Source organism: Panthera onca, chromosome A3, assembly GCF_046562875.1.
Source record: "Panthera onca isolate mPanOnc1 chromosome A3, mPanOnc1 haplotype 2, whole genome shotgun sequence".
NCBI classification, from domain to species: Eukaryota; Metazoa; Chordata; class Mammalia; order Carnivora; family Felidae; genus Panthera; species Panthera onca.
In genome coordinates, this window is record NC_138341.1 from 95,069,751 (window position 1) to 95,084,469 (window position 14,719).

The 14,719-nt window shown below is 52.6% G+C and overlaps 1 protein-coding gene across 1 annotated transcript; it reads right to left on the reverse strand.

The window, feature by feature from the left end:
- Positions 1-4,622: 4,622 nt before the first annotated feature.
- On the reverse strand, positions 4,623-7,391 carry INSM1 (INSM transcriptional repressor 1). The gene has a single exon (XM_060611039.3). It carries the CDS (start codon positions 7,281-7,283, stop codon positions 5,763-5,765), a length of 1,521 nt encoding a protein of 506 aa, XP_060467022.1. The 5' UTR covers positions 7,284-7,391; the 3' UTR covers positions 4,623-5,762.
- Between the last annotated feature and the right edge of the window lie 7,328 nt (positions 7,392-14,719).

Here is a 14,719-nt window from a genome sequence, read left to right on the forward strand (position 1 = left end):
AATGCCACCAGGAAATCCACACAGTATAGAAATCTTCAAATAAGACAAACATGAGCACGTTTACCCCTCAACCCATCTGCTCACCGTATATATTGCCAGAGGGATCATCACATCTTGAACATTTCACTTTCCAGATGCAACAGACCAAGCCCACAATAAAAATATGTGTTAGACAAATGATGACAGTTAAGGGATGAAGGGGTGTGTGTTTGGGTTGGTGAAAATATGTTAACTGACTTCAAGTCATATGCTCAAATACGTTCTATGATTTTGAGAAGCATATCGGTCCACAGTGATGACCAAAAAAAAAAAAAAAAAAAAAAAAGGTTGTGGATAGTAAATTTGTAAGCCAAGTTGTTTCTCTCACTGGCAGTGAGAAGTCAGTTTTCTTTGCCACGGAGGTCCCTCAGAGGTGTCTTGCTGGTGACGCCTCTCACTGGTCTCTGTCACTTTCCGGGATTGAATCTGGCATGTAGTACTTTCCCCGCTGCAGCTCCTCATAAGGAGTCTCCAAAGAAACAGGATTCATTTTTCCTGCAGAAAATCCTCTTGACTGGGAAATCGCCTTGGTGACATCAAAACATGTAGCTGGTTGTTTGCACAAGACAAGATGTTGATGAATCGGTTGGAAATTATTTATGTTTCCTTAGCAACCTCAGTAGGAAGCAGGAGTTCTGTAGTTCTCCTGATGAAAAAAAGATTTCCCTGTTTGTGGAAATCACTGGGCAGGTAGGCGCTGTCTTCTCTCATCCTTTCTTCCTGTGGACTCCACATACTTGACCTCACTTGGCTGACCAAGGTGCCAGGTCAGCAGAGGCATCTCCAGGACCTTGAACAATCCCTTAGAGGATGGCCTTCCTACTCTGGGTGTTTGGGAATAGTTCTTTCCCCCAGAGCCACTGGATGGGGATAATTGTGGGCCTGGGACTGGATTTCACTTCTGAACTTTCCTCTGTGGTGCTGATGCACGTGCCTGTTAGAGATGGTGGCCATATTGCAATCCAGGAGTAATGAGTATACCAGGCTTTCCCTATGAGTATTGGTCACTTAATGCTACAGATTGGTAATAAAGAAACAATTTTTCTTTCAATATATAAGATCTATATAACTCGAAGATGCTTTTAGAGGCATTCTCAGCCAAGCGGGATTTTCAGGCGATTACCTTCAAGTTATATTGCCAAAGTATTAATCAAATATTTCCATAATTTAGGATTAGAATCCTAAGTGTCTTTAGACTTCTGTGTTGTGCTCCATGATTTGGTACCACTTTGGTAATCAGAGGGGATCAAGACCCTTGCATGTTCTTTAGTCCACTCTCTCACATTGGTATGCTTTGCCACCTGGCGGGGGGGAGGGGGGCAGGGTTCTCTCTACAACTCAGTTTCACCTTGATCTTCTCCCAACCTCACAAATCATGCCTTTAACCACCAGACCTTACAGGCCTCTCTAGTTTAACCTGGCCCTGGGATAAGCTAACTGGGTGACACCACGCACTGTATGTATATATGTCATTATAAATGACCCCACGCGCTAGGGTCTATTTGCCAGAAACTTTCTCCACAAGACCAAAATGTCCCTTCCGTGAGAAGACAGCAAGTTTTAATCAAAGCCTGCCTTCCACAGACCAGTGGATTCATAACATCCTCAACACCAGAGAACATGCTCTGAGATATAGGTTTTCTCCTGCCTAAACTGAGGACACCTGCTCCCTTTGGGGTTCTTGCTGCCTTTCAGTTCACAGTCTCGGGAACCCTCCTCAGATGTCTCACTGTACCTTGCAGAGCCCCACTCTCTCTGGTTCACAGATGAGGAGACAGAGGCCTGCAGCAAGCCAAGGGATCAGTAGAGCCAAGGAGCTTGCCTGAGGTGCATTCTAGACCCTTTCTCTTTAGCAAGACATTTGGTGGGTGAAGAATACCATGATGTGCTTTGTTCACTAGGACTCTGGAGAGTTTCTGCTTCGTTTTGTTCGAAGACATTGTGGAGGCTGTGGAACGAAGTCCAGGGGTCGGGGACAGAGGGGCAGCTGGTGGAAAGAGATGGCAGGTCCACTCGGGTGCCTGCAGCAGAGCAATGGGGGCCAGTGGGAAACAGTGCGCCCTTGTGGTCAGCAGCATCTGGCACAGATGGGCTGGGCAACCTGGAGACTGGCATTGCCCTGCCCAATCTTGTGCGCCCTCGTCTCTGCCCGGGGGGCCCCCACATACTCCCACGTGCCCTGGAGCAGCTAGAGTCCTGCCGGGCTCCAGGCTTCAGTTCTGCTCTGCTCCCTGACTGCTCATCGTGGGCAATTGTGGGGCCTCTGGCTTCACTGCTGGCACTCGCAAGTTACACTGGAGTGCTGTGTGACTGGGGGACTCCTCCGCTGGGCCCTGGTTCTGGCTGAGGGCGGAGCATGTGCTTCCACAGCGCAGGCCTTTGAGAAGCCAGGGCTCCTGTCAGACCCGGACTTCTCCAGGCCTCCAGGGAGTCAAGAGGACGTGATCAACTCTGGAGAAAGGGGCAAAGCTGCCGGTTCGCTTCGGAACCAGGCAGCTCAGAGCAGCCTTTGACTTTTATTATATCACCCTCGTGTAGGAGGAGAAAAAGTGTGGACACCACAGGCAAAAATTAAGTCCCTTCCTTTAGCCCCTTCTTTTAGCTCCTCCCTCTTTGGTCCTGTCCCATTCCCTAACCCACCAACCCCTCCCAGCAACAATCCCTTGCGGCAGTGGGCGTGGCTGTGCCAGTGGGTTCCAGGGAAGGTTGTCCAAGCTTGGAGTGACCTCAGAGACACAGGATGTTCTCAGCATCCTTTGCATATTTATAAAGAAGGTGAGCACGTCTCCACTTGGTATTCTAAAACGGGAGCCCTTGTGAACTTATTATCCAGGAAGGGATGAAAAAGAGAGAGATGGAGAGAGAATCTGATTTCCTTTCTGTGGAATATCTTGTTGACCCATAGAAGGTAACTTCGAAATAAATAGACAAAACTTGTCTAATTCTTGGACACCATTCCGTTACTTCAGTGGGGTCAAATTTGTATGCAATTTCACTGAACATCTCACACAAATGAAATTCTGGTCTCTAAGTTTAGAAAAGGTATTATTTGGTCATTGGGAATACATTTCCACCGGCTATGAAAGAGCACATTTGCAAACAACCAAATTTTCTTTACCCTCATAAAAGTGGATCTTAGAAATTATGCTTTATGATTATGGACATGAAAACCAGTGGGCCAAACACAGACGACAAGATGTCATTCCTGCAGCCAAGCCTTGACTTGTCATGTGTGGCCAACCATCAGATTTTCCAGGAAACTTTTTATGGGCATAGAACATACCCTGACCCTCACTCAGTCTTTTCACGTATGGTGTAATTCGGGGAGGACATTTAAAAGTTCTCATGTTAATGTTGCTCAGAGGAGACAGCCAACAGCCTGCAAATTGGAGTTTTCCTTTGTTTTATCCAGTTTCCAGGTTGTTATAACTACTGTTTTGTCCCTGTGCTTATACATTCTCCAAACTGATAAAGTACATAGGCATCACCAATAAAAGGCAAATGCGATCTGTCCAGGGAGCAACTTACCTGTAGTGGCTTCTCCTTCATTGCCATTCTGGGTCTGTTGCAAGACCTTCACAAATGGAGGAATATTCAATGTTCCTGACAGCTCAGTCTTTCTAACCCCTCTCCCACACAAAACTGCAGGCTCAGAGTCTGAACAAACCGATCTCTCTCAGTTGTTCCTTCCAAGTTTCTCATGGACTGTCCTTCCCACCCCCATCCCACCTACATCCTTCAGACATGCAGCCCTTTACTGGGCAGATGTCTAAAATCTCTTTGATGGACAAACATTTGATTTAGAGGGTCTTAGGAAAAAAGTAGCAAAATATACCACAAAAGGAAATGCACACTTGTGATGTTTAGCACAGCTCTGCAATGGACTGTTTCAGAGAGGGAAACAACTCGAAATATTAACTGGTGGGCGTCAGAATTGTTCTTCAACGAGCTAAGTGACACATAATGGAAAACATTGTAATGACCTGTTATTAACGCTAATACCCTAAACAGATGGTGTTCCATTTTTCCCCCAAAAGCGGATTGCTCACCTGATTGAAAAATCATTTTTGAACCCTTACCCCAAACTGCATTAACTTCTGTTGTAGCCACGAGTGTTCTGGTTTGTTTCACTTACTGGGGAAATCTGACCATGAGACCACTACCCACCTTATTTATTTGAGGAATTACTGTTACACTGAGCCCCAAATGGTCAGGAAATGCAGGGTCTGTTAAGTTAAAGTGTGTCTCACACCCCCTTGATCAAAAGGATAGATTCTTGTGGGCACTTATGTAGATTTCTCTGGAAGAGTCTCCCAGGCCTTCATTCTAGCCCCATCTTCCACTACCTTTCCCAACACCCCTAGCAAGCCTTTGGCTCCAGTTCACCAGTTTTTGAGGCTACACCCTTGAGCTGCTAGAAGGGCAGGACCCAGAGGTTCAGGCTCAGCTCTAAAAACCCATGATCCTAGTGAAGGTGGCAGGATTTTTTTCCTTTAATAGAAAACAGACATTTAAGAAATCATTTTAAATCCTTAGTGAAGCCACGCGATGCAGAAATAAATCCATCTGACTTTGACTTTGAAAATATTTTTATTTGAATAGTAAATAGTTATACAGTTGAAACAGTTCTATTGAAGCTTTCTATAAATAGCTAACAATTAAGAAAATAATGTATGTAGAAAAAAGATTGCATTTAAAAGTAAGAGCTGTTGGTTGTACAGGGGCCTCACGGGCCCTCCAAGCAGAATAAAATGGTAGGTTGTAATTCGCTCAGATAGGTATAAAAGTTAAAACTTTTAACAGATCCCTTTAGAAAAAGGCTCTCTTCTAAAATGCACAGTGAAATGTCAAGAGTGGCAAGGGAGGGGGAAAAGCGTACCAAAAAAAAAAAAAAAAAAAAAAAAAAGATCTGCAATCAAATAATAGCATAATCTTCATAATTAATATAAATAAATAAAGAATAAATAACAATTACTCATAAATCAACATATACATTTAGAGAGAACTTATATAGTCCTACCTCAACAAAGATGATAAAACCAAAGAGTCTTATGTGAAGTATTGAGGCAGTTTCTACAGCATTTTCTGAAAATTCCCTTCCCTCCCCCAAAACAATCCCAGACAACAGTTCAAGGCATTTGTGGCTATACTAAAGAAAACTCTTTTTTAAGCAATTTGATTTGTTCACATACAAAAAGGTAAAGCCAGACTCCAGCAGTTCACAAGCCATAATAAAGCTAATCGTGTGGGAAGTTCAATTTACAGCCTGTGAAATATAAAGGCATTTATTCCTCAAGATTCACCCAAAACAACCCGTACGCTACATACATAGAGAGCAGAGATTGGTAGGCGAGAGCAAACCGCATTTCTAGACCATGAACACAGCGAATACTAGCAAGAACAACAGCTCTCCCCTCCAAGGGGAAGCTTCCAACCACGAGACAAACGCTTACAGCTTTTCTCTCTTGTAGAGAAAGAGATTGGCTCCTGTTGCGCCAAGGAGGGGAAGGGGACACAACGCAAGGGGGGGGGGGGGTCCGAAAGGAGTCACAACGAGAGGATTGGGGTTACCGTCACGCCACACCGAGAGAAGCGGAGACAACACTTTCACCGGGGGTGGGCGCCCCCGGAGCGGACGCGGGTTCAGGGCGCGCAGGGCGCGCTCTCCTCGTGGGTCTCCAAGAGAAGGCACAGTTCGGGGGGGCCGCGATGGAGGGCGCGCTCTAGCAGGCCGGACGCACGGGCACCTGCAGGAGGATCACCTGTCGGTTCTCGGACGGGTGGCACTTGTTGATGTGCCGCGTGAGACCAGGCGAGCTGTAGAAGGTGGCCGGGCAGTACTTGCAGGGGAACACCTGGGCGGCGTGCAGCAGGCGCAGGTGGCGCTCCTGGGCGCCCTTGCTGGGGAACGTCTCCCCGCACACTGGGCACAGGTGGCACTCGGAGGACGCACTCAGACCCAGCACTCCGGCCGCCTCGCCGTCGCCGGCCGCCTCCTGGGGCGCCTTCTCGTCGGGCCCAGGGTACAAGGCCAGTAGGTCCTCGGCCGGAGGCGCGGGCGGCGCGCCCTTGGCCTGCAACGCCTGGTGGTGCGCCAGCAGGTGCTTGCGCAGATAGGCCTGGCGGCGGAACTTCTTGGAGCAGTGGTGGCACTCGTAGAGCCCGTCCTCGGAGCCCGACTCGGACACGCCGCCGGGGCTCGGCGTGTCGCGGTCGCTGCCGCCGCCTGTCGCCTCCCGCGCCTCAGCCCTGGCAGTGGTTTCAGGCTCGGACGCGCGGGCGGCGGCGGGCGCAGGCCGCGGTTTGTGCCAGCGGCGGTGCGAGGCCAGGTTGGCGGGGCAGCTGAACACCTTGGCGCACTCGGGGCAGCGGTACTCCACGCGCACGATGCGCGAGCACTTGTGCTGCGCCAGCGCGAACGGGTCGGCGTACTCCTCCTTGCAAAGCTGGCAGATGAACTCGCCTAACGGCCGCGCCGCGCCCCCCGCCCGGCCCCGAGGCGCCTCCACCGGGCCCTCTTTGATCTTGAGCCCCAGCACAGGCGACGTGGTCACCTCGTCCTCGAAGTGCAGCTTACGGATGGCTTTGGGCTTCTTGGCGCCCGGGGCCTTGGCTACCTTGGCGGGCGGCTCGGCGGCGGCGGGGGGCGCAGGGCGCTTGCCCGGGGGCCGCAGGGAGGCGGCGGGGGGCAGCGGGGGGCCGGGCCCTGGGCCGCGGGCCGCCTCAGCGCCCGCGGAGAACGCCGTGCCCATCTTGAGCTCTGCGGGAGCGAAGAGCAGTGGGTCGCCGCCGCAGGTGCCGCCGCCGCCGCCGGTGCCATTCGCACCGCCGCCTCCGAGCAGAGCGGCGGGCGTAGGGAAGGATTCGGCCGAGACCGGCGACCCGAGGTTGAAACTGCGCTCGAAGTACTTGTGCTTCTCGTGCTCCCGGCTCACGGGCCGCGTGGGGCTGTAGAGCGGCGCCGGGTGCGCGGCCTCCGGGTTGCCGAAGTGCACGGCCCGCGGGCCCGGCGGGGGCGGCGGCGGGCCCGGCGCGCAGGCGAGCGCGGCAGCGAGCGCCGCATGGGCGCGCTCGGCGGGCGGCAGCAACGGTCCCGGCCCCGGGCTCTGCGCTGGGGGCGACGCGCGGGCGCCCCCGCAGCCAGGCGAGAGCAGCAGCGCGCGGTCGCCGTCCTCGCCGCCGCGGACCCGGTAGGACACGGGCGTGGACTTCTTGCTGCGCTTCACCAGGAAGCCGCGGGGCATGTTGGCGCAGCGCAAGGGCAAAGCACTGACTCGGTCCCACCTCCGCGCTCGGCCCGGGCGGCCCTCAATGCCCCCGGCCCATGGCCCGGGAGCGGCGGCTACGGGACTCGCGTGGCGCCGGCGGCGGCTCGGCCCGGCTCTGCGCCCTGCACGCGCGTCCCTGTCCCCGGGCCCGGGAGCCGCTCCCTTTTAACGGGGGGAGGGGGCCATTGTTCTCGCCTCCCGCTTCCTCCGGAGCCAATCAGAGCGTCCGCACCTCCTCCGCCTGGTCGGGTGGGAGGGCTACGGGGCGGCAAAAAAGGGGCCGGGACTCGGGGGTCGCCCGTTAGGTGCGGCAGATGTACCTGAGGGCGCTGGGCCCCCGCGCGCGCCCCGCTGCCGCCCCGCCCGGCGCCGCAGCCCCGCCCGGCCCAGGCACACGCCCGGCCCCGCCTCCCTTCACGGTCTACTGCTCCTCTATGGGGAGGCGCACGTGCCTGGGCTTTGTGTCTCTCCTCCGGGGGGCGCGGAGCCGCCAAATGGGCCCGTCCATCAGCACGACAATGCACGCCCCCCTCCCGCGCGGGGATTACCCGCGGGTCGCGAGCAAAATAGCAACAAAGGAGAAGAATGGCCCCAAATATGTCAGGAGGGTTCAATCCGCGAGCCAGAGCGGAGGGGGAAGTTGTGCGCGCTGATTGGGTAGGGGCGGCGGTGGGCAGCAGCAGGCGCGGGGGAGATCTGAGTGTGGCTGCTGGGGCGGGAGAGGAGTCGGGGGAGGCGCAGGGACTCCGCCTGGTGTTTGGGAAATAATAAAAAAAATGAAAATAGTGGCAAAGCCCGGGCGTCCGAGAGGCTCGGACGGGTGGGCCTTGGGACCCAGGACCCAAGCGAAAATGGGACCCCGGAGTTGCAAACTTAGGTAGAGGTTCTGGTCTTATGGCTGCAGCCGAGGGCGGCGTTTGTATCCAAGGCCTCCGTGCGTCCGCGTGCGTGCGACTGGAAGGTTTTATCTCGACTTTTAGAAACCGTTGGCACCGCACTTCTTTAATCGCCAGCAGACGCGGCCCTGGGGCAGACGGGGGGCGGGGGGTCAAGTTGGGCTGGGTTCCAAAAGGTACTTGGATTTCTGAACTTTTTTTTTTTTTAAGTTCTCCGAGGCTCAAAGATTGGCATCCTTGGAGGAGCCCAGCCCAGGCCACTCTGAGCCGCCTCGAGGCGCGGGACTGGGTTGATTCGGAAGGAGTTGGCCAAAGGCCGAAACGCGCGGTCGGCCGCGTGCGCCCCACTGAAGTTGGTTTCCGCTCTTCTTGCGCCGCCTCATGCATTTTCATTCGGAGCGGGGCATTTTGTCTGCCGGCTGACATCAGATGCTAAATCAAGGGCTCCAATCAAGGCGCAGCGGAATAAAGGGGCCGCCTGTCTGGGCGCGGGGCCCCCCCGGAGCCGTGCCCCCTTCACCTTTGTGAAGGAAATTAACCTCCCGCTATTGAGCGCTGGTCGCGGCCAATCTGGACGCAAAAGAGACGCGTGCTGCCGACCGGGGGGAGGTGGGGGCAATCTGTCCTCAGAGGCAGGCTGCAGCCTCGGAGAGGACAAGCTGCCTCCCCCCTTGCCACCAAGAAGAGACAACAGCGAAGATCCACACACTCACAACCCCCTGCCCACCAACCCCGCCGCCCTGTTTGGACCCAGACCGGGCCCTTTGCCTTCATCCTCTTCCCTGCCCAGCCCCGAGGAAACACAAAAGACATAATCTCCGGGGGACCGGGGCAGAACCTCAAGTGGGCCTGATCACCCATCACTTAGGGAACAAATAGCAAAGCCACAGAAAATGTCATTATGTTGTGAGGAAAATGTCACTTTATTGAGAGAGAAGGACATGGACATTTTTCTGGAAAGCTCTGTGCACCTAGATAGATTATACTGAGTTTTGCTTATGCTTAATGCCACTGAAGGTATTTGTGTTTGGATTTTCCCTCTGAAAATACCCTAGGAGGGAAATTAAGAACACCCCTTCCTTCCTTCCTTCCTTCCTTCCTTCCTTCCTTCCTTCCTCTCCCTTTCTTTTCTTTCTTTCCACATGAGTAAGAAGTTGTAATGAGAACAATTGTTAGGCTTAGTTAATCAAAGGGTTAATCAAGTTGGTTAATCAAAAGGAACGATGTTTATGATTTTTTTCTTTGTGATTTAATTCAGACTAAAAACAGAAGAATACATATCATGCGATATGTTTTGAAAGCTCTCACCCTCGTTTTAAAATTGCTAACTGCGGTGAATGCTAGTCCTCAAAAAGTTAGGAATTCTAAAATGAGTTTATCTGAAATTTATAAATATGTTTCAATCTAAAAGTAACTGATGTTATTTCCTTGCTCTTTTGAGCGCTGATTAATACTGCTGATGAAATTAGAAGTAGGAGAGGGATTCCGGGACAGCTTTGGCCAATTTTATTTTCTAATCACGAATCCCATCTGGATTGTGGGATAACAGGGTGGGGTTCGGCCCACGGCCCGCAACTGACTGCGGGGTTATTTGGTCTTGCATGTGTAACACTGCTTTCATTCAACAGATAACAGGGAGAGTTAGTCACCTTGTGAGTCCTTTAAAAATAACAACACCCATAATTGTAAGGAGGGTGTGGGAGGGGGGACAAAAAAAAACAACAACAACAACAACAACAAAACAAGACCCCTGCCTGAATGCAGCGAATTCAAAGGGGTTCTGAATTAAGTTAAGAGAATCTATTGAACACTACTGAGATTCAATGGCCCTTTTGCTTAATTTGTGGTTTTTAATCTTGCCAGCGAAAATGAAATCTGCTTTCAGACGAGTACGGTCAAAATAAATGGAAATTTGAAAGGTACTAGAATTAGAAACAAATTTCGTAACTCGGCTAGAGAAGAATTAGGCTGAGCGCGCGCACGCACACACCAGCACCCTCCAAGTAGGTACAGTCTTGCACCTGGTCCTTAAGTTTCCGTTGTCTTCTGAGTGATCTCATTTCTCAAAATCTGCGCGCCTGCAGGGATGGGGACTTCGAGTCGAGACCATTTGTAGTCTTCTGGGAAGAGCAAAGCGCCACCACGCTACGCCCCGGCGGTCGGCCTTTACGCGCTGCGATTCCGAGAGGGCGCCGCGTGGAGTGGGGTCGGGGAAACACTGAGCACTGCTTTGCCTCCCTCCGGAGTTGCTTCACGGGCTTCGGCGAGCACAGGGATCTAAGGCAGGTCCCCGAGGCGTCCTTCCCAGGCCTCAGGCGGCTCCTCCCCTTCCTGTGGGGTCGGTCGTGGGCAACACTTTGGAAAAAATCGGCAGCCACCTTGCTTCTCTTCCTTGCAGACCCCGTTGTGGGTTCTTCCTTTGGCTGCGGAGCTGGAGGCCGCAGGCGCTCTAATGTTTCTATGTTTTTAATTTTTTAATATTTTTGTCCTCCTGTCCCAGGTAGCCGTCGGGGAGCACGCCGGGGTTCACTGTGAACCTCAGATCGTGTCCAGCTCCGGGGAGTTTCTTGAAAGTGCGAAGCTTGGAAATAGGTACCAAAGAGGGTATTTCGGCCTAGGAATTGCCCCGGGGGGTGTCGAAGAGTCCAGACAGCCCCTGAGCTCCTGAGAGGCGAAGACAGGAGGGTCCGCAATCTCACCGCGCGGCGCGTTTAGAGACACTCGGAGGGGGTTGACAAGGCCCTCTAACACCCGCATCCCCACTCAGCCGTGGACCCCTCTCCTGGACTCACCCGCTGGGTGACCCCCACCTCCTGGAAGCCCCACCCCCAGGCCCTCCCAGTCCTAGAGCCGCTAGCCGGCAGGAACCGCGCGTTACCGCAGCCGAGCCCGCCGTCAGGTCTTGCAGGGGCCCGCGCCCCTGCGCGCGGGGCGAGCGCGGGGCCCGAGCCGGGGAGAGGCTTTGTGTTTGCAGGAATGAGGGGTTGTTGTGTCAGTCCCAGGGGCACGCGAGAGACACGCGCAGCCAGCCCGCCCGCCGCCCCGCCCGGCCCGGTCCGGCCTCCAGGCACCTTCCGGGCCCCCGCCCGCGGGCCGTTGCCTTTGTTCGGCACATTAGCATAAAGCTGCCTTGGATCTCTCGTTTAAATAATTCCACACAAAAGGAGAGTGCATGAAAGAGAGCGAACAAGGGAGAATCCGCGAGGCTGCGCCTTCCGCAGGGCGCGGGGAGGGACCGCGCTCAAGTATTTCCCTCCCCTCGAGTTTCGAGTGCCCCCGGCAATCTGCTGCGCACCCATTATTCGACCGGGGGCCGACGGGGTGGCTGGCCGCCTCTTTTATCCTCCCGAGTGTGCCGTCGGGGCCACTGCACGCTCCGTGAAGTGCCCTCGGGGCTGTTTGTTTTTGCCTTGGGTGGGACCCTGGGAGGAGAGGGAGGCAGGAGGCTCCCCGGCCCCGCGACTCGAAGGGTGGTGTTGGCAAAAGCTGGCAAAGGCGAAGCCAGAAAATGTGGGAAAGCCTTAAGTAGAGAATTCTGCCCGTTAGGACTGGCATGACACTGAAGGCACCGGGATCCCAATTGGACGTGGGGAGCACGAGGGAACTGCTTGCACCTGTGAAGCGGCGACCCCGCTCCCCGTGCGCCGCGGTCTCAGAAGTGGCAGCGACACGACCCCAGCAAAAACTGACCGAAAAGGCCACCGGACTCCCATTCTCCTCCTCGGTGCCCGCCCGATTGGAGACCAAGAGGTGGCCAGGCCCCTGGGGGCCAGAGGGGCGCACACTTCGCCTTGGCCTCAGTGCCCCCTTTCTTGTGGCTGCTTTGGGGTTTGGGTGTAAGTGTTCATTCCCTATGCCCACTATTCCTCCCCTCCCCGCCTCTCGTTCCCTGTGACCTCTGGCCTCCCTGTTCCTCTGTCCCACCCCAGTCTCTCCTGTCCCCCCTTTCCTTCCTCCCCTTGTCTCTTTCCCCATCCCTCCCTCCTGTCTCACCTCAGCTCTCACCGCATCCCCCCAGGTCTCCCACCTCCCCACTCTCAGTCTCAGACTCTCTTTCCCTTAGACTATCTCCTTCTTTCTCCCTTGCTCTCTCTCTGCGGCTCTTACCCGTCCTCCCCTTCTCTCTCTCTCTCTCTCTCTCTCTCTCTCTCCCTCCACTTCTCCCCTCCCGTCGTCCCGACCGTCCCTCTTCTCCCCGGCTCTCCTCTCCCCTTCTCTTTTCCCTCCCCTCTCCCCCCCCCCACTTTTCTTCCCCTCTGGCTCTTCCCCCTCCCCGCAGGCCAACGTGTGTTATTTTATTTGTCTAGAGAGAGCCTATTTGTTCAGTGATGTGTGGCCTCCTGGCCGCCAGCTTTAATGGGGAATGCGGAGGCTTGGTTTCTGTGAGCATTAGCATACAGCTGCCTGCTCGCTGCCCCGGCCCCTGCGCTCGCCCGCCGCATCCCAGCCTTATCATCACCTCTTCTCTCAACCAGAAAACAATCAACAGCTCCTCACACGCGGCCACTTTCGAGCCCCTCTCCCTGCTTCTTGGCTCACACTCCCTCACCCGGTGCAGCACGCTCGCGTGCTCGCTCTCCCTCTCTCTCTCTCTCTCACACACACACACAGACTCTCTTCTAAGGGTAAATATTGACTGGCTGGCTTTACATTTTCTCCTCCTTGCAGTGCTCCCTTCCCCCTATCACCTCTTTTCTTTTTCTTTGGCCTTCCTGTGATATTTTGCTTATAAGGAACCATTTTCAGAGGGGGGGTGAGCACACTCGTTATAAACCCACATACAATCATTAGAGGCATCTGCGAAGCATGGTCATCGCATGTGATTTGCGGGAATAAAACTTGGGGAAATTCGGTGTTTTCTTGTCACTATTCTTTGTTCAAAACTATAGAATTTCAAGATGAGCCTTACAGCCCAAGACATCCCAACAAATGTTGTAATACGTTAAGGAATTCACGCATTCACCTGTCTCTACAGGATCTATGCTCTTCAGACAGAAGTCCAAATATTGTTCTTTCTGAGCCCCCCCCCCTTTTTTTTTTTTGCCAGGCCTTACCATCGGTGAGGAGTAAATATCGTTCTTCTCCCGAAGCCCTTAATACAGCCAATTTCAATCAGTGACTCTTGGATTCTTCCCTTGTCTTACTAACGTTGTCGGTCGGTGGTAAAATGCTGAAGTCAGCACATATATGCCAAAGTTCCTGCCTAGACTCAGGAAATTACTCACTTTGTGAATACGGGACCATGGTGAGAATGACTTCATCATACATTTTGTAGACTAAAACCCATTCTGGACATTTGCAAAGGAAAACTTACTACCACATATATCCATCATTCAACATCAAGGTTGGCAGTTGTCATTTGGGGTCACATTTATGTGACTAGAAGCCTTTTAATTATAATACTGGGTCTCAAATTCTAACTGTTGATCCTTTGAGGTTTTTCTGTTCATCTCCATCCAAGGGTCCCAGGGCCTGTCACACAAACCCACTCCATTTGCTGATGAATTTGACCTAGGACCTCTCAGGGGAAGGAGGCCAGAAGGGGCGGCAAGCTGACCTATTTGCCAGCCCCTGAAATACGGTTCCCCATGTGTCGGTTTGCAGTTTTAAGAGTGAACTGGTAGGGATTGTTCTTCATTCCAGTCACATAGTTTCTAGCATATGGCCGAAGCTGGGCCTCCCTCTAAATGACCCCTGCATTTGTGTAAAACATACGTGTGAAGGAATTAGTGGAGTTTATTGCTTGCTTTTGCCTGCCTCAGAAAAATCAAGAATCTAGTGTTCTGGAACAGTTTTCTTTTTGAGAGATATCAGTTTGATAATGGGTACACAATTCTGTAATGCCAACCATGACTTTTCCTCCTGATAGCTGTGTGACCTTGGTGAGGGTGTCAACTTGTGCTAAATGTTAACATAAATTTTAAAAAATGAAAAACTGGAAATGTGTCCATGAAAAACAATTTTAAAGCCTGTTGATCAAAAATTCAGTCACGAATTGTGTCACACTATCTATTAAAAGAGATCCAAATAAATGAAAACTATTGTTGTTCCTGCATCCATATGTTTTCTAGTAGGCATGAAATTTGCTATATACATCTTATAGAGAGATTCGGACCCACATTACAGGTGACATGTACCAGAGGCCCTGGTGCAAAGCAACAGTGCTAAGGGGCAAAAGAAATGAACGAGACTGATTTCGCACTACTATTTTCTAATCTAAAACCTGCGTGTGAGCCTGTGTGTTGATCCTTGAATTTTTCTCACAATATTGAAGTAGAGAAATTTTGATAGCAGCTGCCTCATTTCAAAGTTCACATAAACTTGCCTGCGCGGTCAGTTCTTGTGATGTTGGATTATAGAGCTAATTTCTCATCATCAGTTTTGCCTATTTTCCATTCTGGGCACATGCTTTTCTTTTTTATTGCCCAGGAGTATTACTGGGTAAACAGGTGAAGAACTAACGGCAGCAGGTCATTTCAGGAAATATATCAGAATCACACCCAACATAAAGACAAG